At 48.2% G+C, this 24097-nt stretch overlaps 1 protein-coding gene across 3 annotated transcripts; it reads right to left on the bottom strand.

Annotated features, from left to right (window-relative positions):
- Nucleotides 1–1518: 1518 nt before the first annotated feature.
- LOC125152714 (sialic acid-binding Ig-like lectin 14) lies at nucleotides 1519–23775 on the bottom strand. 3 transcript variants are annotated; one of them, XM_047834940.1, is made up of 8 exons: nucleotides 23717–23775; nucleotides 7065–7439; nucleotides 6563–6841; nucleotides 6169–6213; nucleotides 5531–5581; nucleotides 3489–3746; nucleotides 3245–3380; nucleotides 1519–3104 (listed from the first exon to the last, which is right to left on the bottom strand). In XM_047834940.1, the coding sequence occupies exons 1-8, from the start codon at nucleotides 23751–23753 to the stop codon at nucleotides 3035–3037; spliced, it is 1251 nt and encodes a 416-aa protein (XP_047690896.1). In that variant the 5' UTR covers nucleotides 23754–23775; the 3' UTR covers nucleotides 1519–3034. The 3 variants fall into 3 exon arrangements, with proteins under 3 accessions (XP_047690896.1, XP_047690895.1, XP_047690897.1); XM_047834939.1 differs by lacking the exon at nucleotides 23717–23775 and adding an exon at nucleotides 7517–7711; XM_047834941.1 differs by lacking the exons at nucleotides 5531–5581; nucleotides 23717–23775 and adding an exon at nucleotides 7517–7708.
- Between the last annotated feature and the right edge of the window lie 322 nt (nucleotides 23776–24097).

A 24097-nucleotide genomic window follows, 5' to 3' on the forward strand; every position in this document is an offset into this window, starting at 1 on the left:
ACCTCATGTGGTTTATCCATGGAGCCATGGATGGACACTGGTCGGCTGCCAGCTACTGAGGAAGAAGGAGCTGTGAACACCGATGCACAAAGATCCGTCAAAGTCCCTGCTTTCCATCCTCTGGGCATCTATCTGCCTAGAAGGGAAATTGCTGGATGGAGCAAGATTAGAACTTTGAAACATGCACACGGGGGGGCGCCTGGGTGGCTCTGGTGGTTACGTGTCTGACTTTGGCTCAGGTCATGATCTCACAGTTAGTGAGCTCGAGCCCCACATCGGGTTCTCTGCTGTCGGCAAGAGCCTACTTTGGATCTTCTGTCCCCTTCTCCCCCTGCCCCCTGAGCGTTCTCTCTCTCTCTCTCTCTCTCTCTGAAAACAAATACAGAAACTCAATAAAGGCTGGAAAAATTAAAATATTAAAAGAAAACATGAACATGGTGATGGGGATGTGAATTCACGTGACTATTCGGGAGAAGGCTTTCATGATATTCTCTGCAGCTGATTACACGCCTACCTCGTGATGGAGCAGAGTGCTAGCGTTCCTTCTTTTTCAGTGAAACTTTCCTATCGGGGGCGCCTGGCTGGCTCAGTCGGTGGAGACTGCAACCTTAGGGTCATGAGTTCACACCCCACGTTGGGCATGGACCCTACTTAACCAAATTTAAAAAATCATATAAATAAATCATCACAAATAAAAGCCAAACCCCGGGAACAAATGCAGTCACTGTATTTTAGAATAAACGGATGGCAGGATGTCTAACCTACGATACTAATTAAAAGCAAAAACTGGGGTGCCGGTGTGGCTCCGTCGGTTAAGTGTCTGACTCTTGATTTCGGCTCAGGTCATGATCTCATGGTTTGTGGGTTTGAGCCCTGCATTGGGTTCTGGGCTGACACTGCGGAGCTTTCTTGGGATTCTCTCTCTCCCCCCTCTCTCTCTCTCTATCCCTCCCCTGCTCTCTCAAAAGAAATAAATAAACATTAAAACAAGCAAAAAGAATACCAAAACCAAAAATGAATTACTGATGCATGGAACAACATGGATACACCTGAAAAACTTAAAGCTGAGAGAAAGAAGTCGGACCCTAAAGCTTGTGTAGTATCTGAGCCCCCATTCGTAGCGCACAAAAAACGGGCGCTGCGGATCCGCAGGGACAGAAGAGAGGGAGGCCATACAGTTGTAAATGTGTGACTTGAAGGGGCCTAAGACAAACCCAATGCCTTCAGCTGGGCACTCAAGGCTCCAGCATTTCTCACCCTGCCTTCTCTCCCACGGTGATCCTGTCTCTGGTGCTTCCGGAACTCCTGCCACGTGGCGGGCAAGGGGCCCTCCCCTTCATCTGCCAGGGCCGTCTCAGGTCTTGGCACATCCCCACCCTGACTGCCCGCCCACTGCTCACCCTCCCCACCTTAGTGGTGGAACCTGACCTCCAGGAGGAAGTGGAAAGAATCTGTAGGTTGAGCTTGGTGGGGGAAGCAAGGGTGTTGACACAGGTAAGCACTGATAGAGTTGCACTCTTTAGATTTGCATATTTTACTCTATTTAAGTTAGGCCCCCAAACACAATGAATAAACGAAAAGTCTTGGTTAGAAACTGTTCAACAAAAAAGAAGAGAAGATTAAAACATAATTTTGCTCTAGAAATTTCTATAGACATTAAATGATAAAATCAATTGTTATGTCTCACTTTTAATCAAACTCGTATATACAATTTTTTATTTTTTTAATGTTTATTTATTTTTCAGAGAGAGAGAGAGAGAGAGAGACAGTGTGAGCAGGAAGGGGCAGAGAGCGAGGGAGACACACAGTCAGAAGCAGGCTCCAGGCTCTGAGCTGTCAGCATAGAGATTGACTTGGAACTCGAACCCACAAACTGAGATTATGACCTGAGCCAAGTCAGACGCCCAACGAATGCACTGGGCCACCCAGGCGCCACTGACTTGTATTTATAATTACACGTGATGTTCTGGGGGTGCCTGGGTGGCTCAGTCGGTTAAACGTGCCACTCTTGATTGAGGCTCAGGTCAATGACCTCAAGGTTCATGAGTTCAAGCCCTACATCGGGCTCTGCACTGCCAGTGCAGAGGCTGCTTGGAATGCTCTCTCTCCCTCTCTCTTTCTCAAAATAAATAAATAAACTTTAAAAATCCTGTGATATTCTCTTGCAATTATTATGAGGTAGGCGTCTTTCGGGTGGGAAAGACGCGTTCCTGACTCCACCATGCATTGACGTCTACACTGAGCAGGAAATCTGGGAGACCAGAAAGTCGGGGGTTAGGCAGGTAACTTCTGGGTCATGAAAATAAGCCTGAATGAAGCTCATTCCTTTCGCAGGGGCAGGGCTGGGGATGGAGAGCAGGAGGGTGGGAGGGGTGACACCAGCAAGGAGGAGCCGGCTGAACAGAAGGAGTCACCCACAGGCACAGACGGGGGAGAGGGGGTGCCCGTGGGGTGTGTACTAGTCAGATTGTTCGTTTCCTGTATCTTGTGACTTTTGACGTGTTAAAAATCTTGCCATCCCTGGGGAGACGGCCCCTCCAGGCCGGGCCGGGTCTTAAAGGTAGCAGAGGGCTCAGTCCCTTCAGAGCAAACCAACCAATCCCCAGCGTGTCCCCCAAACACCCCTTTTCTCTCACTCCCACACCAGGCCGCCGTTTCCCCTACCCTAAGACACCCAGGACAGGAACCAGACACCTAGAGCCCCCCTCTAGGCCAAGGCCCCCCCAGAACGACTCAAACTAGCTGGTCCCGAGCTGCCCTCCCGGCCTGGCGTTTCCCACAGGTCTCTGTCATCTCTGGCGAGGCTTCCCTGCACCTGCCTCTGCCCCTGTGGCCCTGAATGGCGTGGTGTGCCACAGCCCCTGCTGAAACCTAAGTAGTCCCTTCTTCTGATGGCGCGGCCTCCCCACATTGTCACTCGGTCCGCTCTCCAAATTAAACTCCCAGGAACTGAGCAGGCTTGAGTTGAGAGCTTCCAGGAAGAAGCTGACCACGAGGGCCCCATATCTGTCCCTCTGAGCTCCAGGGCCACACCTCAGTCCCGTCTCCAGAGGAAGGGAGGCTCGGTCTGGACTCTCAGCCCTGCTTCCTGGCGGCCTCCACACCTGCAGGGACAACATGGGTCTCAGATCAGAGAGTTGTCCCTTTCATTATAACTCCAGGAGGGTGGGACAGCTGCGTGCCACCTGGAACTCAGGGACTTCCTGGAGACTGCCCTGGGGTGGGGGGGGACAGGCCCGCTCACCTGGTGTAGTAGATCCAGGTGAGGCCATAGGTGAAGAGGAAGCCAGCCCCCATGAGGGCCCCTCTGAGCAGGGTGAGGACCAGGGGCCAGGAGCCCTCTTGCTCGTCAGTCACACAATTGCAGGAAGACGGGCTTCCTGGCGAAGCAGGGGACAGAGGATGAAGTCCTGCCCGCAGGCCCCAGGCCCTTCCACATCCAAACACCCGCCAGGCTGTCCACCCCCACAACCCGTGTTGCGACTCACTCTGCACAGAGAGGCTGAAGGAAATGTGCTGGGAGCCCAGCGGGTGCCGAGCCTGGCAGGTGAATTCCCCTTCATCTCCAGCCCCTACGTGGGGCAACTCCAGGACCCCGGGTGCGGAGGGCTGGGAGGCGCTCAGGGCTTTCCCCTCCCGGGACCAGCTCAGCACGGCAGGGGGATTGCTGTCAGCCACGCAGACCAGCTGCAGGAACTGGCCCTCCAGGACCGGCAGCGACATACCGTTGCACAGCGTCTTGGGGACTGGGTAAGAGATTCACCACAAGGTGGGTGGAGCCGTGACATGAGTCCCTTCCGGATTGTGCCCGCAGAGCCAGCAGTGGAAAGACAGGGCCATGCCACAAGGGCTGATGGCGGGGCTACTCGTGGCTGATTAACGACCCTGGCGGTCAAGTCAGGCCACCAGAAAGAAGGGGGGCTGCGCTGAGGTGGGGAGGGTGAGCCGTGGGCGGGCAGCTCCCGTGGAGATGTGCCAAGACTTGAGGGCCTGGCACGTGAGGGGAGGAACACCTGCGCCTGGGCAGGGAGAACCAGGACAGACACCGTCCCGATGGATCCCGGTGGGAGAGAAGGTGGGGTGAGCCTTGAGGGCCGGACTGAGCGCCTTGAGCTTTGCCCTGAGGTTACTGGGAAGCAGTAGGGGCTGTAAGCAGGGGAAATGCAGAATCAGCACTGGGTCCAGAGAGATCCTGCTGGGGCCAAGTGGGGAGTGCAGGGGAGGGATTAACCAGGAGGCAGGGAGGCTGAGAAGGAGGCTGAGGCGAGGGTTCAGGGTCCAGGAGCAGACTGGAGCTGGGTCTGGGGCCAAGGGCAAGAAGAGGGGAATGATTTGGGAAGTGAGGTCCTCGAGACTCCCCGGTCCACCAGATCAGAGAGGCAGGAGAGCAGACAGCAACTCCAGCCCAGGGAGCAGAACCTGGAGAGTCAGAAGGTGGAAGGGAGGCTGCCAGGGAGCGGGGGAGGGTAGGGGAGGTGTGGGAGGGGAAGCGAGTTGAGTTGGTGCCTGATGGACACAGTTTCGGTTCTGTGAGCTGGAGGGAGCCCTGCAGACCGGTTACACAACACCACGAATGGACTGGACATTGCTGAGCTCTACCCTTAAACACCCGGAAGGTAGTGTTACCTGTGTCTGTTTCACTACAAGTAACATAGACTTTGGGGCGCCTGAGTGGCTCTGTCGGTTGAGTGTCTGACTCTCGATTTCAGCTCAGATCTTGATCCCAGGGTAGTGGGATCGAGCCCCGCGTAGGGCTCTGGGCTGAGCTTGGAGCCTGCTTGAGATTCTCTCTCTCTCCCTCTGCCCCCCTCTCTCTCTCGCGCGCTAAAATAAAACTTAAAATGAAGTTAAAAAACCACAGACCTTAAAACTAAGGAAGAATGGAGAAGGTCAAAAGGAACCAACGTCCAGTTATAGAACAAATAAGTCACGGGATGTAACGCGCAGGCACGGAGACCGTAAGTAATAGCGGTACCCCAGACTTGAAAGCTGTTGGGGCGCCTGGGTGGCTCAGTCAGTTAAGCGTCCGAATTTGACTCAGGTCACGATCTCGCGGTCCGTGAGTTCGAGCCCCGCGTTGGGCTCTGGGCTGATGGCTCAGAGCCTGGAGCCTGCTTCCGATTCTGTGTCTCCCTCTCTCTCTGCCCCTCCCCCGTTCATGCTCTGTCTCTCTCTGTGTCAAAAATAAATAAACGTTAAAAAAAAAATTAAAAAAAAAAAAAGAGGGGCGCCTGGGTGGCGCAGTCGGTTAAGCGTCCAACTTCAGCCAGGTCACGATCTCGCGGTCCATGAGTTTGAGCCCCGCGTCGGGCTCTGGGCTGATGGCTCAGAGCCTGGAGCCTGCTTCCGATTCTGGGTCTCCCTCTCTCTCTGCCCCTCCCCCGTTCATGCTCTGTCTCTCTCTGTCTCAAAAATAAATAAACGTTAAAAAAAATTAAAAAAAAAAAAAGAAAGCGGCTATGAGCGCAGATCTTAGATGTTCTCACCACAGGAAAAAAGAACAGTAACTACGTGTGATAAGGGATGTTACCTGAACTTGCTGTGGTGATCATGTCACAATACAAATCATTATGTTGTATAGCTAAAACGAACACAACAATACAACGTTATGTGTCGATTAGTCCTCAGCCAAAGTAAAACATAAACAATACATACAAACCAGAGAAAAGAAGAGGCAGCAGCCAAAAGCAATACAGGGTCCATGATGGGAGACGCTGGTGAGGTGGGGGGGGGGGCAGACCCAGACCACAGGGCTGAGGAGTGGGCGAGGGTCTCAATCCCCAAGCCCTGAACCCTGAGCCCTGAGCACGCAGAGACCCAGTTCCTATCACAGCCCCAGGGAAGAGAGGCTCTTTCCTGCCTGTGTTGTGTCCCTGCAAATTGTGGGTGGTCATCAACTGCGGTGTGGCTGAGAGGGGTGGGCTTCTGCCCTTTGTTCCAGAAGCCCCGTAAGTGAAAACCTTGGACGGGGTGTTCAGACTTCCCCCAGTGTCCTCCGGGAAAAGGATCCCAGGCCTGGATCCCTCTTCCCCCCATTGCCCTCTGGGACCCAGCCCTCCCTCCAGCACTCATGGGAGACAGTAAGCCAGATGGTCCCTTGCTGGGAGCTGAACCCCCACCCCCACCCCAGGCCAGGCCCCAGCCCCGAAGAAGACAGTTCTTTCCTACCTGTGACATTGCTGAAGATGCTGATGGTGAGGTTGTGGGGGGCATCTGGGGTAGAAAGATATGGTCCTGCTTCAGAGGTGAGGATTGGGATGGAAGCTGACCCAGCACCCCCAGAGGGGTGGGGAGCACTGTGAGGGGGTGGGGAGCACTGAGAAGGGGTAGGGGCGCATTGGGAAGGGGTAGAGACACTGAGAAGGTAGGGAGCACTTGGAAGTGGTGGGAGCACTAAGAAGGGGTAGGGGAGCACAGAAATGGGTAGGGGAGCACTGGAAAGGGGTAGGGAGCACTGAGAAGGTGGGGATGGCCGTCCTTGCCGTCTCCCCTCCCTCTACTCCCAGAACTGCTCAAACCCCACTGCCCTGAGGGACCCAGCCCTCCCCCAACAAGCACTCACAGGAGACATTGAGCCAGATGGTTCTTTCCACGGTGGCCTGAACTTCTGGCAGTTTCACCTGACAGGTGAGCTTGGTGCCATGGTCCTGCGGCCTTGGGGTGAAGGCCAGCACCGAGGAGTGCAGGGTCTCGGGGTCCAGCGAGTCCAGAGCAGCCCCCACCCAGGAGAATGTGAGAGGTCTTCCCCCTTCGCAGGACCCCGGCAGGCTGCAGGTCAGCTCTGCGGGCCAGCCAGACTTGAGGGGCTCCGGGAAGTGGATGTCGGGTTCCTGTGTCAGGGCTGAGGAGGAGACAGGGAGGTGCCCGGGCCCCAGGGAGGTGGGGACCCACGGGGTGACCCTGAGAGGGTCCGGGCCTCAGGGCCCAAGCTGACCCCGGGCCCCGTTATCTCTTCCAACCGTCCCAGCCGCAAGACCCGGAGCAGGGAATGTTCCGGCGTCCTGTGCCTGCTCTAAGAGGGGGTGTCCGCATCCCAGAGCCCTCCCCCGGGGCCCCTGCTGTACCTGCCACCCGCAGAGTCATCGTCGTATGTGTGTAAGTATATCTCACGTCTTCTCCTCTCTCCACTCGGAAAAAGTAGACTCCCTCGTCACTCCTCATGGCGTCTCTGATTCTCAGGGAGCAGTTGTTGGCCCAGGGGTCCCCGACGAGGCGGAATCGGCCCCGGGCCTCTGCCCTCACTGTTCTCTGTGGGTTGTTTGTAGCCACCGGATAACGGTTGCTTGAGGTGTCCCTATCCTGGAACCAGTATATGTAGAGCATCGTCCGGGAATACCACGGGTTCCAGGGGTAGGAGAAGGAACAGGGCACGTGGACACACAGACCCTCCTGCACGGTCACGGATTCCTTCACTCGGAGCTGGTACTCTGGATCCTCCCCTGGTGGGACACGGAGGCTCAGCCGGGGCTCCAGCCCCTCCCACCTGTGCCCAGCCCTCCTCCCGAGGCCCGCTCACCCCCCAACAGCAGGGGCAGCAGCAGCAGGGGCAGCAGCAGCAGGGGCACCATGTCTGCACCGGCCAGGGCAGGAGCCCGGATCCAGGTCCTTCTGTCAGGGAGGGAAATGCCCCAAATGTGGGGTGAGGCCAAGGAAGCCCCAACAGGAAGCCGTGTGTGACAGAGCTGTGGTCACCACGGAAGGGGAACTTGGGCAGCACAGGCCGTGGGGTGGGGGGAGTAGAGCGGAGCTGAGAAACCATCTCCTCCTGCCTCCCTGCCTGTTGCAGGGGAGCCCGGGAGTAACTGGAGATGGACCGAGGCCTGTCTAGGCGGATAAGGCCCCAGAACGGTAGTAGCCCTTTCCTCGGGCACCCTGTTTGCACAGGGAAGAGAAGGGAACACCACCTGGCTAGCTCCCTGGGATGGGAGCCCATGGGCGCTGGAAGAGATCAGACAAATGCATTATCACACGACGGGGCTCTAAGGAGAGGCTCCCAGGCTGAGAAGCCAGGCGGCATCAGGGAAGGTAAGTTCTCAGGGACAAATACATCAGGTAGACGTCACTCGGTCCCCAGCAGTCCCTAGAGATGTGGTTGCCACCAGTGACCCTGTGGCCTCCTGACCCCTTGGATATGGGTCCCCCTTCCCACCACTGTCCTCATCCCAGGCCGCCTCAGACTCTGGCCCTGGTGTTGACGCAGAGTTGACCCAAGAGCCGGGCATTTGGAGTGTGCGGGTTGAGGGCTGGAGTCACCAGGTTGGAACCCAGACAGCTATCTACCTACCACTTCTCCTGCCACCTGCTCAACTTTGCCAAAATTAGTTAGCCTCGCAGTGCCTCAGTTTGCTCATCCATAAAATGGGGCCACTACTGCACATGCTATGTGACCTTAAATGAGTTCACGTGTATCAGATGCCTAGGGCAGTGGCTGGCACTGGGTATTTGTTCATCCAAATTCTGTTTCCTGGACACCTCCCATGTGCCAAGCCCTGTTTTACAGCTGGAGACGATGCGTTTGGGAGTGGAGGTGGGGGTCCAGAGCCAACAGTCAAGAAAGAATTCTTGAAATGTCTTTGGTGCAAAAAAGTGATTTTATTAAAGCACAGGGATAGAACCTGTGGGCAGAAAGAGATGTGCTGGGGTTGTGAGGAGTGACTGGTTATATACTGTGGCCTTGGGGGAGGGAAAGGCAAAAGGGAAGTTTCCAGAAGGACTTTCATATGCTAAAGAAGACTCACAAGAGGGGCACTCGGGGGTGGCTCAGTTGGTTGAGTGTCTGACCTCAGCTCAGGTCATGATCTCAGGGTTTGTGAGTTTGAGCTCATCATTGAGCTCCACACTGTGCACAGCCTGCTTAGGATTCTCTCTCTTTCCCTCTTCCTCTCTCTCTCTGTCTGCCCCTCCCCCACTCACACTCTCTCAAAACAAATAAACCTGAAAAATGCAAAAACAAAACAAAACAACAACCAAAAAAAGAAGACTCACAAGATACTAGAGGCCTTGCTATTGTCAAGCTAAGGTTGTATTTTCCCTGAGTAAGACATTAACATGAAAACAGTGGGGATTTCTGGAGAAATGTTTTACTCCACTGCCTCAGGTATCTATCTGTCAATGGGCTGCAGGTTATAAAGAAACTTAATTTTACCTCCCATTTCCTTCTGTCTTTGTTTCCCACATCATTCCCCCCTGAACCATTTTGACCCTGAAACCTTTAAGGTTGCTGAGGGTGGAAGGTCTCATCTGTAGTTTCCTCCAGCTGAACAGAGGCTAGAGATGTCCCCACCTATGGGTCAACGTTGGTCAAGTGGGGTATTTATATACAATTACCAAAGGCAGAGGCAGCCATTCCGAGGTGGACAACATATATGAACCTCCTGGAGTAGAAAGGATCATCTGTCAGCTACAAGTTATAGCAGTATAGGAGTTTGGGTACCAGGCAGGGAGACACCAGAAACGACAACAAATTAGGGTTAATATTATTATAAGAACAAGCCTGATAAAAACAGCCTTTGGTAGTTAATCTGAACTTTCCTCAAGGCCTTCATTGTTGTTAGAAGAGAAATTTGAGGTTTTCTACAGGTTCACAGGAATAAGGAGGTGCGTCAGCTGGCATACTAGATTCCTTTGAGGAAGGTACAGGTTTAATTCCTGATATGTCAGTCCATGAGGAATGTCCTTCTAACTTTACTGCCGTGGAAGGGAGTACATAATATGACCCGGTAGGAGTCCTTCCATTTTGGAGTTAAATCCCCTGTTGTATTAGACTTCCAATTGAAACAGGGTGCTGCCGGAAAAAAACCACCAGACGCCGAATAGAAGCGAGGCAAGATTTTATTCACAGGAGGGCCAAACCTGACCTCCTGATCTTAAAGATAAAAGTGCAGAGAATGGCCCCGAACAAAGGCAGCAGTGAGCTTATATGGATTTTAGCAAGTCAGAATACGTCATTATTTAGTTAAGCAATTATAATTTACAGCATTTCATGGTAGCCAATTATATTGTGACATACAGACGTTAGTTTTGGTGGGAACCTATCAATTTAAAGTTCTTTGTCCTTAAGAGGATTTAAAATGACCAATCATAGCTAGACACCTGAGATACCGTGGGGCAGTGAGTACATGACTTTTTACATGTTGGCCTTGCCTAGGCCAGATCTTGGTAGAAGGGGTGGGGGAGCGTTTTGCATCCTGTTATCTATTTAGCAAGCAGGCGAGGTCACAGAAGCGAGATAGGGCGGTTAGTAATTTCCGATAACCCTAATAGGGAACTACATAAGCTTTTGTCTCAATTATTCATGAAAGGTGAGTTTAAGCCGAACTTATATCAATAAGCTTTCTGATATAAGTTGACCTATTACACCGATTCTTTAAAAAAAATTTTTTAATGTTTTTATTTATTTTTGAGAGAGAGACAGAATGCGAGCAGAAGAGGGCAGAGAGGGAGACACAGAATCCGAGGTAGGCTCCAGGCTCCGAGCTGTCAGCGCAGAGCCCAAAGTGGGGCTCAAACTCATAAACCATGAGATCACGACCTGAGCTGAAGTTGGAGGCTTTACTTACTGAACCACCCAAGTGCCCCGAGATTTCCAGTTCTTTAAATAAACTAGGTCTCCTGAGTTTATATGGGATGGGTTTCTAGTAACTGTCAGATCAGGTTTAGGGAGGATATGGTTTGCATATTCATTTAGAGATTTATGAATTAACCCGGCCTCAAGCAAATAATTTAACAGAGCATGATAGTCTTTACCTATTGATAGGTCTACTGTGAAGGAAGGCCTTTTGGAAGCAGACTGAAAACCTTAGTTTGGAGAGCCATAGCCAAATCAAGACTAATTCTTTTGTAAAACAAGTCCAGTTTTAACAAACTTTACATTGGGGCGCCTGGGTGGCTCAATTGGTTGAACCTCTGACTTCGGCTCAGGTCATGATCTCATGGTCTGTAAGTTCAAGCCCCACGTTGGGCTCTGTGGTAACAGCTCAGAGCCTGGAGCCTGCTTCGGATTCTGTGTCTCCCTCTCTCTGACCCTCCCCTGTTCTTCCTCTGTCTGTCTCTGTCTCAAAAATAAATGAACATTAAAAAAAAATTTTTTTTAAACACCAAACTTTACATTATTTACATAATGTAAATAATTATTTACCTAAGCTGCCTAATTATTTACATAAGCTCAGCAAGAATAGTGATTGGCCATATAGATCTTTTAAAATCTGCTTTGTTGGAACTTTTCATGAGGAATCTAAGTTGAACTTTTAGTAGCCTCTCTAGGCCAGAAGCCAAGCCAAATACTTGCCATCAGACAGGCCTGTAAGGCCTGTAGAGTTGGGTCAACTCCTCTTTACGAGGTCCCCAAGATATCCTGAGGTTCCTGCACCTGCCAGGAAGTGACCTTCTTTACTCACCTGGTGAGGCTGCTGGGGACCCTATAAGCAAGGTATCAGGCCAACATTTCCAAGGGACTTTATGACTCCACGTTTCATAAAGTCAACCTTAGTTCCTTAAAGTCACCTGGTTATATCTGAGTCTATGCATGTCTCTCAAATAGGACATTCCAGTCAAAACCCTGGTAAAATAACCAACGTTTCTAATGGTGTCCTGTTACATGAAGAACAGATTCCTTTTTTTTTTAAGTTTATTTATTTTGAGAGAGAGACAGAGAGAGCAGGTGGGGAGGGGCAGAGAGCAAGGGAGAGAAAGAATCCCAAGCAGGCTCTGCGCTGACAGCAGGCTCAAACCCACAAACCATGATATCATGACCTGAGCCAAAACGAAGAGATGCTTAACTGACTGAGCCACCCAGGAGCTTCGAAGAACAGATTCTTACTGAATTTATGTGAATAATTATGATGGCCATGAAAGAAAGAACACTCAAGGGGAGTTTTTTGAATTTCAGAAGGTTCAGGTAGACAGAAAAGTTAAATGCTTCAATTTGTTCACAAATGAATATTTTGTCACATTTTTTTTTAATTTTTTTTTTCAACGTTTATTTATTTTTGGGACAGAGAGAGACAGAGCATGAACGGGGGAGAGGCAGAGAGAGAGGGGACACAGAATCGGAAACAGGCTCCAGGCTCTGAGCCATCAGCCCAGAGCCTGACGCGGGGCTCGAACTCACGGACCGCGAGATCGTGACCTGGCTGAAGTTGGACGCTTAACCGACTGCACCACCCAGGCGCCCCTTGTAACATTTCTAAAGGGGTCACAGATACCTTAAGAGAAAGTTTCCTTAACGTGGAAGGGCAAACATTAGAGAACAGCAATATTTTAAACAGGAGTCACAAGAACTACAAATGACAAAAAGACTCAAAAACGGACAAGGTTAGAGATCTGAGGAGAGTGCGTTATGATGCAATTGACAGGGAAATTCAGTCGCTTCCGTGGCACACAACACTTCAATAATTAAGACTATCAAGTGATGCCCTTATACCAAAATATATTAAAACTTTAGGAATTGCCTAGCATATCTCTAGAATAGTTATAGCATTTACCCAAATGTAACCCAAGGCTTATTGTTTGTTTAACCACGGTGACGATAAAAGATTGCAAAGGCAAATAGTTAGGGTTATTTGGGTGTTAGCAAAACCTAGTTCCTTTAATACTGAGAAGTGTTGACTGAGTCATCAAAGACCTGATAAAGACAAAATATAAAAACTGGTTTTCTGGGCAGACAAAAGAGGAAAAAACAAAAACCTTTGTTTACATTTTCTTATCAAGAGCAGACCAACAATCCAAGAAAGCTTTTTTGTTTTTTTTAACGGAAAGAAAGCATAATTTCAATCTGATACCAGTGTACTTTTAAAATCCATTCATTTCAACTTTAGTCCTGACCACACATAAAATTCCTTTCCAAAGACTTCCCTTCATAAACCTTTCACAAGAACTTTTTAAACCAGAGTTTCTTTATTTCCATCTATCTAACTACATTTAGCAGAATTTTAACTCTTAGAAACCTTCATCTCCAGTGAAAACTAGTAGTAACTGATTGTGAACTGTGATATCAGAATTCTTTGGATGGGCAAACTCAAGTATTCTTAGTTTCTCTGTAATAAGTAAGAAACAAAAACGTTCAATAATCAATGCTTTAGCATTTTATCTCATTTGGAAAAGGCTTAAATGCCCAATGAATTCAATCCCATTTATCATGCAGGCAAAACTTCAGAGTTTCAAGTTACCAAAGGCTGAAAGCGATCTTAACAACTACCCATAAAAACCTTAAGACAGAAAAAATTAACCATCATTTTCAGTCATCTTTTTGCTGCCAAATTGCAACAGAGAAAACATGAGTTTGTTTGACCTTCAGTAAACCTAGGAAGAATAAAAGTTTCATATTTAATGCTGATAACTCTAAAGGCATGTGTATCTTAATTAAACCAACAAACTCAATTTAGATTAAACACCAAATCCTGTTCCACTTGGGTCCACTTAAAAGACCACCAACTTGTTCCCCGTGGTCAATTTTTACCTGGGCCACTGGTGGGGAAATCTGAAGTGGGTGGTCCAAGGCAGGTGCTCTTGCTCCTTGACAGAGAGGAGGGGAGGAGGAGCCAGTGGTGCCAGAGGCACCGAGGATGGCATAGGTACCAGTTACAGAGGCTGCACCGAACGTGGTGCAGAAATAGGAGGAGGAGGGGGAGGCAGAAGAGGCGAGGTGCTCCCAGAAGGCAGAAAAAGAGGCTTCCTGGTTCTAAACCTCATCAGCTCAGACAGGTGAGCAGACACCATGTGTGTTCTTTTTTTTTTTCCACCAAAGTGGATATAGCAGTCCGTGTTGGGCCTGAGAAGACAGAGAATTTCCTGAAACAAAGGGAGTTTCACCAGCTGCTTGGGAATATTACTTAAAGCCCCCATCCCAAGGTAGACTTATCAGAGACACTTGGTTCCAATTAAAGTTATTAGCTGGGTGAATGAATGAGGGAGAAGCCCCCACATCTATTAGGAGAAGAATAGTGAGAGACAGATGGTATACTTTTCATTAGAGGTGGCCTGTATTTCCTCTAGCAATGTGGATTTATTCAGAGGAGTCCTGTTCAGATAATAAGAGGCCCTTAGCTCTCAGTCCTGATTTAGAGCCATAAAGGCCTGGATCTAGGGCACCTCCATTCATTTGTCCTGTTTCCTGCAGAAGAGATCTAACTGCTAGATCCTACTGAGGCCATGCAGTGTTACAGAAGATCAGTCCTTTCTCAAATTTTACAATCTGAGTTGTTTCCAGTGGGTTAAAAAAAGCATCCCGGGGTGCCTGGGTGGCTCAGTTGGTTAAGTGTCCAATTTAAGCTCAGGTCATGATCTCACAGTTCATGGGTTTGAGCCCTGCATCTGCACTGACAGTGTAGAGTCGGCTTGGGGTTCTCTCTCCCTCTCTCTCTCTCTGCCTCTCCCCCACTAGAACTCTCTCTCCCAAAAATAAATAAATAACACTTTAAAAAAAAAAGGCATCCGAAGGGAGAGTCCTTGGGGACTTAAAGAAGGTCAGTTACTAAGAAAATCCCCCCCCCCCCCCCGACTCGTGGTGGTGTCCCACACAGCATATGTCAGAGGTTCCTGGTGTCAAAGCGGCCCAAGGCATCCCTGGAACTAAATTGCTATGATCACCACCTGCCATAAAGGCCCTGTAGAAGAGAGGACGGCCCTCCCCCTGCTTCCCCATTGCAGTCTAGACTACAATGGATGCTGGCATAGGGACTGAGTTTGCCTTGCTGAGAAGGCTGTGAAGAACCCATCATTTTTAACCCATGGAAAACACTGGAAAAGTTTACAAGGTGAAATTACCCACTTATGTAGTAGAAAACAATGATGGAAAACAGTAAAGCTAGAAATCCATCATTATCTAAGTGACATTCCAACACACGTAGTCCTTACAGCCAACTTCCTAGCAAACAGTCTCTGACTGGGTTTTAATTCAGTCAGGTACTGGTTTTGACCAGCTTTGCGGGAGGTCCCACAGCCAGAAGCTGCTAGACTAGAGATGTGGAGGGGATCACATAAGACCAACGAGGAGAAAACCTCACAAGGGAGTCTTAAGATTGGAAGCTATGCTAGTCACTTTGGTGGCAGTCCCGTGCCCAAGATGGACAACTTTGTGTAAGGACAGGAATAAAGAGAGGGCATCAAGTTTCTGGGCCTTATTACCATTTCATCCAGGCTACTAACTTCCAGCCAAAAGGCAGGCTTTCTCCTCCCCATAGAGTAGCCATGGGCTAGAGGACTGCAGCCCGAGCAATTGACATGAAAATGTTCCAATAAGACCATACTCCTTGAAAAGCCCCTGAAATGAGAGTAAAGGAAGAAAAGAGAAAATACTCAGCAAATTTGCACCGAAGCTCAGAGTCCAGATGCAAAGACTAGGAGTCCCACGTTGGACACCAAAAATGATGCGGTTTTGTAGCGATGGTTGGATTCAGAGCCAACAGCCAAGAAGAATTCTTGAGATGTCTTTGGTGCAAAAAGGTGGTTTTATCAAAGCACAGGGACAAGACCTGTGGGCAGGAATTGCTGCACTGGGGTTGTGACAGGTGACAGATTATATACTACGGAGCTGGGGGAGGAAAAGGCAAAAGAGAGGTTCCCAAAAGGATTTTCATTTGCTAAAGAAGACTCCTAGTGAAAGGGCGGGCCTATGCCAGCCGACTCCATCTTGTTCTGTGTCCTTCACCTTGACCACACCTCCTCCCCTTGAGTAAACCCCCCCTCACCTGCCTAACAGGAATCGGACCCTTCCCCAGGACCCTTCCCCAGCCAATCGGCTGAGGCCATAGCCATTACCTCACCAACTGCCCCCAGGCCCCAATAAAACCTTTGTCCTTTTGAAACTCGCTCTTTTTCCCTGGTATCTCACCGCTGCGTCCGTGCAGGTAGGGGATTGAGCTCGAGCTAGCTCGAATAAAGGCTCTTTGCTTTTGCATCGGACTCGGCTCCCTAGTGGTCTTTGGGGATCACAAATTCTGGGCATAACACTAGGATCCTGGAAGCCTAGCTATTGTCAAGCTAAGGTTGTTGTCCTCTCTAGTGAAGCATTAACGTTACGGCAGTAGGGGTTCCTGGAGAAATGGTAGACTCTGCCTGCCCCAAGTCTTTGTCAATGGGCTGCAGGCTATAAGGAAATTTAATTTTATCCACCATTTCCTTCTGTCTTTGTTTCCCACATCACATACAATGGAATATTACTCAGCCATCAAAAAGAATGAAATCTTACCATTTGCAATGATGTGGCTGGAGCTAGAATGTACTACGCTAAGCAAAGTAAGTCGATCAGAGAAAGACAAATACCATGTGATTTCACTCATATGTGGAGTTTAAGAAACAAAACAGATGAGCATATAGGAAGGGGGGCGGAGAGAAGAGAGGGAAACATACCACAAGAGACTCTTAACAATGGAGAGCAAACTGAGTGAGGGTTGATGGAGGGAAGTGGGTGGGGGGTGGGCTAAATGGGTGATGGGTACTAAGGAGGGCACTTGTGGTGAGCACTGGGTGTTGTACCTAAGTGATGAGTCACTGAATTCTACTTCTGAAACCAAGATCGCAGGGTATATGAACTAAAATTATAAATAAATAAACAAAAAACCAAATAAAAGCATCTTGATTTCCTTTTGGAGGACAGCCATCGTCCCATTATCAACCCGATTCCCTATTCTATGGGTGAGTCTGTGAACCAACACTAACCAGTGGGCATATTTCATCACCGATAACACCCACGGTCAATTTGTCGGCTCCTGGATAAGCCTATATCCATTTTCCTCTAACGAGTTTCCAGGACTTCTGCTATACCTTCGGGAAATATAGCTGCCCTGTTTCTCCTGGGGTCTCTGAAAGGGTAAGATTCAAGCCTGGAGCTGTCAGGGCCCAACTGGACTACAGCCTGCCTGAGAACAAAGCCAACAGAGGAGAGCAGAGCTACAGGGGTAGCAAATTTTTTTAAAGGATTTCGGTGACATCGACCAAGCTCTAGAACCCTCTGTGCCACAGGCCAGTGTATTTCAAAACCTTTCAGCCAGCAGAGTGTGTTACTGTGATTTATAATAAGAAATATATATTTGGTCACTGTCCCAGTTCCCGGCAGAAATGTCCTAAAACCCTTGGAGAATTTCCTTAGTGAGGAGAGCAGATAAAGGTTTCTTTTGTTATGCTAATGAGGTAACTTGGAAAGCACCTAAGGGGTGGAGCTGGTTGCCAGGGGGAACAACCTTGCTCTTAGGATGTTGGGACTTTCTGGGGGCATCTGGGTGGTTCAGTCAGTTAAGCATCTGACTTCTGCTCAGGTTATGGTCTCACGGCTCTGTCTCCCCCTCTCTCTGCCCCTCCCCCACTTGTCTCTCTCTCTCTCTCTCTCTCTCTCTCTCTCTCTCTCTCTCTCTCCCTCTCCCCCCTCCCGCAAAAATAAAGAAATATTAACAACAACAACAACAAAAGGAATGCTGGGACTTTCAGTCCGAGCATGTTGACTCCCAGGGAAGGGAGAGAGGCTGGAGGTTTTGTTCAAACACCAGTGGCCAATGATTTAAGCATTCAAGCCTATATAATGAAGCCTCCGTAAAACCCAAAAGGACAAGGTCCAGAGAGAGCTTTCAGATGCATGAACCAAAACGCATCCGTGTGCCACCGTGTAGGTTCCCAAACTCACAGGGACAGAGGCTCCTTTGTTCAGGACATCACCCTACGTACCTCTTATCTGGCTATTGATTCCTAGCCTTTGATATTCTTTGTAATAAATTGGTAACCTAGTGAGTAAACAGGTTTTCTGAGTGTGTGAGCTGCTCTAACCAATTAACTGAACCCAAGGAGGGGGTCTTGGGAGCCTCTGATCTACAGCCAGTGGGTCAGAAGCACAGGTGACAAGCTGGGACCCCTGATTGACATCTAGGGGAAGGGGGTGGTCTTGTGGGACTGAGCCCTTAACCTGTGGGATCCTAGGCTGTTTCCATGTAGCCAGTGTCAGAGTTAAGTTGAACTGTAAGACACTCAATGAGTGTCCGAGAATTTCCTGGATGTGTAAGGAAAAAGACGTTGGAATTGGGAGAATTGTAGTGAGTTAATACTTTTTTTTTTCCCCCTCCATTAGGCCAGTTTGAACTGGGCTGGTCTTACACGTACTCAAAAGGTCTAACATCCCCTCTCCACTAACCATCGTGCCCATGCCCGCTTGCCTCAACCCCTGCAGAGGCAGAGAGAGGTTACCTGCTCTGCCTCAACCCCTGAAGCTGCCAGCACCTCCCTGTGAAACTTGACTTCACTTTCACAGCTCATAAGCCTTCCATGGACTTCCGGGAAAGACACTGACATATGTTCATGCTTTAAAAAAAAAAAAAAAAAAGTTAATTAATTATTTTGAGAGAGAAAGAGAGAGTGTGGGGGGAGGGGCAGAGAGAAAGAGAGAGAGAGAGAATCCCAAGCAGGCTCCCAGCTATCAGGGCTGAATCCCACAAACCATGAGAACATGACCTGAGCCCACATCAAGAGTCAGATGCTTAACCAACTGAGCCCCCCCTGGGGTGCCCCCTGAAACAGTTTTAGTTCATTGGTCGCAGTTTAACATTTGGAGATCTCAGGGCGCCTGGGTGGCTCAGGCAGTTAAGCATCTGACTTCAGCCCATGTCGTGATCTCACAGTTCATGAGTTCGAGATCCATTTCGGGCTCTCTGCTGTCAGTGCAGAGCTGGATTTGGATCCTGTGTACCTCTCCTGCTCACGTGCTCTCTCTCTCTCTCTCAAAAATGAATGAACACAAAAAAATTTTCGGACATCTCTTCCAATAATCTGAATGTCCACCCTTTCTTGAACGTATTGATCCTCTGGCGTACCCATATGACAGATCAGCTAGGGCTGAACGGAATCTGCAGGGCCTTAATCGGCGACATTCTCCCAGCCAGTGCCGTGGTCTCAGTGGAACTGGGGCCAAAGCTCAGGTCCCAGTTGTCAGCATGTATGCCTGCCCCACTACTGTCCTTTACCGCACGTCTGCTACCTCATTTTCTGTCCCTGCCTTTCTACTGTAGGGGTTTGATTTTGCATCTGCTGGGAAAATAGATGCCCTGACTCATGAAGCAAAAACTTCATTTCTCAGCCACGGATCTTGTTGAACCTGAGGCAGGGAAGCAATCAAAGTCCAAGTGTGCCCCCTGCTGGACAAAGTGCGCTCAGCACGCTTGGCCCGTAAACCATGGAGTGAATTCCTAGGATTCCCAATTTAGATGCCTAAAAAACGCTCCAGCTCTCTCTTCCAACACAATTTTGACAAATAATAAAGGAGAAAAAGAAAAGAGAATGAAAAAATTATAAAGAGGGGTGCTCGCCTGGCTCCGTTGGTGGAGTATGTGACTCTTGATCTCAGGGTTGTGAGTTCGAGCCCCACATTAGATGAAGAGATTACTTAAAAATAAAAGATTTTTTTAAAGAGTATTTATTTATTTATAAAAGAGTATTTTAATTTATTAACTGCAGGAAGCAAAACAATGGTAGGCTCTAGCAGCTTCCACTTATATGGAAATTGAAGAAAACTTATATGAGCAATAATAAGAAAGCAGAATACAGGGGCACCTGGGTGGCTCAGGCGGTGAAGCATCTGACTTCAGCTTAGGTCATGATCTCACAGTTAGTGAGAATGAGCCTCGTGTCAGGCTGTGCGCTGCCGGTGAAGAGCCTGCTTGGGATTTTCTCCCTCACTCTGTCTGTCTCTCTCTGTCTCTCTCTCTGCCTCTCCCCTGCTCGAGCAGGTGCATAGGTGCGCGCTCTCTCTCTCAAGATAAATAGAAATAAAACTTGGAAAAAAAAGAAAGAAAAATGCAAATGGAACTGGTAAATCGAGGGCAAACTATTAAGGAGAAAATGATGACAATGAAAAATTAAAATGGGACTTAGAAGCATAAAATACAAGACTCCGCACACAGAAAATAAACACGAGTGGCATGGTTTCCAAGTTCAGGAAAATCACACAGGATGCGGGGGAAAGACCCAAAGGGTGAAAATAATGAGAAGGACGGTGACAGCTCTGGAGGAACCACATTAGAGAACTCTGTTCAGCTCCTTGCTAATAAGTAAAACACGTGGGATGAATGGATGATTTTTCAGAAACCTAAGTTGCAAAAATATTCCCAGGAAGAGATGAACATATTAAATAGATTGGTCACGATGAAATAAACTGACAGAGGGGCGCCTGGGTGGCTCAGTGGGTTAAGCGTCTGACTTCGGCTCAGGTCATGATCTCGCGGTCCGTGAGTTCGAGCCCCACGTCAGGCTCCGTGCTGACAGCTGGGAGCCTGAAGCCTGCTGTAGATTCTGTGTCTCCCTCTCCCTCTCTCTCTACCCCTCCTCTACTCATGCTCCGTTTCTCTGTCTCTTTCAAAAATAAATAAACATTTAAAAAAATTCTTTGGAAATAAATGGACAGAAGCATATTATTTTAAACTATCAACAGACAGACGATTCTGATTCCACATAAACTAAAGATAAAAATTAAAACTTCCTGGGGCACCTGGGTGGCTCAGCTGGTTAAGCATACAACTTCAGCTCAGGTCATGATCTCATGGTTTATGGGTTCGAGCCCCCTGTCAGACTCTCTGCTGTCAGCTCAGAGCCTGGAGCCTGCTTCAAATTCTGTCTCCCTCACTCTCTGCCCCTCCCCCACTCACGGTCTGTCTCTCTCTCTCAAAAATAAACATTTAAAAAAAATTTTTTTTAAATAAAACTCCCAAATTATAGAGTCAGCACTGCATAATATAAAAATTGAATATGGTAACACAATAAGGGAAAACTACAGACACATAGATAACAAGCAATAGAAACCTCCAGTACTGGGCGCCTGGGTGGCTCAGTCAGTTGAGCACCCAACTCTTGGTTTCAGCTCAAGTCATGATCCCAGGGTAGTGGGATTGAGCCCCATGTTGAGCTCTGCACCGAGCGTGGAATGTGTTTAGGATTCTCTCTCTCTCTCCCTCTGCCCCTCTTCTCTACTTGTGCTCTCTCTCTCTTCTTCTCTCTCTCTTCCTCTCTTTTCCTCTCAAATAAAAATAAATAAATAAAAGAAACCTCCAGTTTCTTTTATATAATTAAATAAATATTATACAAACACACACACACACACACACACACACACACATACCATGGCCAGATAGATCTCCTAATTTTCAGATACCTTTCCCAACAATAATCCCCTTACATAGGATTATTTCCTTTAATTTACAATTCTACTTGGGCGCCTAGCTGACTCAATCAGAAGAGCATGGGATTCGATCTCAGGGTCGGGAGTTCAAGCCCGACGTTGGATGTAGAGATTACTAAAAATAATACATGAACTTAAAAAAAACCTTGAGGGGCGCCTGGGTGGCTCAGTCGGTTGAGCGTCCGACTTCGGCTCAGGTCATGATCTCACTGTCCGTGAGTTCGAGCCCCGCGTCGGGCTCTGTGCTGACTGCTCAGAGCCTGGAGCCTGTTTCAGATTCTGTGTCTCCCTCTCTCTGACCCTCCCCTGTTCATGCTCTGTCTCTCTCTGTCTCAAAAATAAATAAACGTTAAAAAAAAATTAAACAAAAAAAACCTTGAGAGTTCTACTTACCAATCTCTCAGGTCACATAAAACCAAAGACAAGTTAAATGCTTCCTTGTAAAACACTGCATTGGCAGCCTACCCCAAGACCTACGCCTTGGGCCACTGCTCTCTGCCATCTTTACTCATTCCTGAAGCAATTTATTCCAGTCTGAAGTCTTTAAAGACGACAAAATGCTGGTAACTCCCAAATGTGTACCTTCCTTCTGATCCTCTCACCAAAGCTCCAGGTTCCTCAATTTACTTGCCTGCTTGGGGTATCTAATATGTCTCTTAAACTCATCATGCCCAAACCTTAGTCTAGATTTCTGCTCCATGTCTGCCCTTCCCACAGCCTTCCCCATCTCGGGAGAGCTTAACTCCATCTGTTCAGGCCAAAGTCCTCAGAGTTATCTTTGTCTCCTTTCCTCATTCACCCTACATCCAGCTGGAAATCCCCTCGGCTCTGCATGCAAAATATATTGAAAATTCATCTTCTCCTTTCCCCGCCCCGTCCCTCCTTCCTTTCCTGTCTCTTCTTTTCTCTTTCTCTTCTGATCAGGAGGGCTCAGGTACAAGACGGATACCTGTGTAGAGTGGTGGCCTAGAATGAGGTGTCTCAAACACAGTGAAGAGGGTGTCTACTCAAGAATGTCATAGAGGAGGGGTGCCTGGGTGGCTCAGTCGGTTGAGCATCTGATTTGGGCTCAGGTCATGATCTCATGGTTTGTAAGTTCAAGCCCCACATCAGGTTTGCTGCTGTCCGTGCAGAACCCACGTCAGATCCTCTGTCCCCATCTATCTCTGTCCCTCCCCTGCTCATGCTCTCTCTCAAAAATAAATAAACATTAAAAAAAAAGAAGAAGAAGAATGTCATGGGGGAATGTCAGAACCTGAGCAAGATGAGGAGGGCATTTGCATGTGTTTACTCTCTGGAATGACCCAGCAGAATGAGAGGGAGTCCTTGGTGGAGGAGGGTGGGAACATCCCAGCCTGGAAAGCAGAGCCAATAAGGAGGAATGGTGGCTGAGAGGGAGAGCTAGTTACACTCAGAGGGACTGATGAAATAAGTATACATATGATGGATAATGGGAAACAGGTTCCCCGTTTTTCAGAGAAGGGATTTACACAAGCAGGAAAGCGGAAACTAGAATGGCCCATGTGATAATTGGATTGGAACCGGAGGTAAAGGAATGAATGCATGGACTTCAATATTCATTTTGTGAATGAATTAATGAATGTGTGCAAACAAGAGACTATTTCCAGCGAAGTCAGGAACAAGACAATGGCACCTGCTATCACAATTATTATTTAACATTCTAATAGTCGGGTTCTTGGTTGCGAAGGAAACCAATTTGGGTTAACAACAAAAAAGAAAAGGGGTTCATTCATAGGACATGGGGCAGCTGAGAAAGCTAAAGTACCAAGTTTAGAAAATGGGTCAGAACCCAAGGAAACAATGAAAGGAGAATCATCGCCAAGTTTGCCTAGGGACAGCCTGGTTCAGTGCCAAAGCCATCAAAGTGAGCACTGACCCCTTCTTGATGTCTTTATAAAGTCTCAGTGTGAGTTCAGTCAGACACCTGCATGCTAGGTTTCAGGGAAAGCAAGTAATCTAGCCGTTAGGTCCTTAATGGTAGGAAGTGGGCCCTCACAATGACAGAATTCCCAAACAGAGAAGTAGAGTTCAGCTGCTCAGTGCAAACACGGGTTAAGAGTGCCAGCCAAATGCAATTACAAAACAGAACCAAATAAGAGGTATGAATACTGGAAAGGATATATCCTTATTTTTTGCGATTAGTGGGATTGCATCCCTGGGAAATCCAAAGTGAACTGGAAACACTGTTAGAAACAACATGATACCTCATTAAGGTGTCGAGTTACACCACAGATTTTCAATTTCAGCACTACTGATCCGCCTTCCATTCACCCGATGCCAGGAACACCCCTCTCCCCCAATCAGGATGAACAAATGTCTCCAGACCTTGCCAAGTGCCCCCAGGAGGGAAAGCAAAATTGTCCCCGCTTGGATTGGGTTGTACAATCAATATAAAAAAAAAATCAATAACTTTCTTACATTAAAAAACACCCAATCCAAAATTATAATGGAAAATATTTTTTGTTCATACATAAATTACCTTAAAAATCATATTAGATCCATCTGGAATGACACTGTGTATTGTTTGAAATACACATCTAATTTTACCTGTTGCAGAGCCTGGGTGGCTCAGTTGGTTAAGCATCCAACTTCAGCTCAGGTCATGATCTCACAGTTCATGAGTTCAAGCCCCACGTCAGGCTCTGTGCTGACAGCTCAGAGCCTGGAGCCTGCTTCGGATTCTGTGTCTCCCTCTCTCTCTGCTCTTCTCCTGTTCATGTTCTGTCTCACTCTCTCCTTCAAAAATAAATAAACATTAAATTTTTTTTAAATTTTACCTGTTGATTCTTCGTAAGATCTTGATGAGTATATTTATCTTATATCTTGCCAAGTCAAAGAACTTGATAAGGAGTTCTGTTTCTCTGTAAATTCTCTTGGGTTTTTTAGGTGAAGGATCATATCATTTTCAAAAGATGACCAGCTTGCTGC

Source organism: Prionailurus viverrinus, chromosome E2 (genome assembly GCF_022837055.1).
Source record: "Prionailurus viverrinus isolate Anna chromosome E2, UM_Priviv_1.0, whole genome shotgun sequence".
In the NCBI taxonomy this organism is placed as follows: domain Eukaryota; kingdom Metazoa; phylum Chordata; class Mammalia; order Carnivora; family Felidae; genus Prionailurus; species Prionailurus viverrinus.

What these genes read in the sequence shown, in the direction of transcription:
- LOC125152714 (XM_047834939.1), bottom strand. Translation starts at nt 7,568, where the DNA reads ATGGTGCCCCTGCTGCTGCTGCCCCTGCTGCTGCTGCCCCTGCTGTTG. An exon ending in GATGACTCTGCGGGTGGCAG is followed by an intron (nt 6,842 to 7,064) that starts GTACAGCAGGGG and finishes TCTCCTCCTCAG; the next exon opens with CCCTGACACAGGAACCCGAC. An exon ending in CATCTGGCTCAATGTCTCCT is followed by an intron (nt 6,214 to 6,562) that starts GTGAGTGCTTGT and finishes TTTCTACCCCAG; the next exon opens with ATGCCCCCCACAACCTCACC.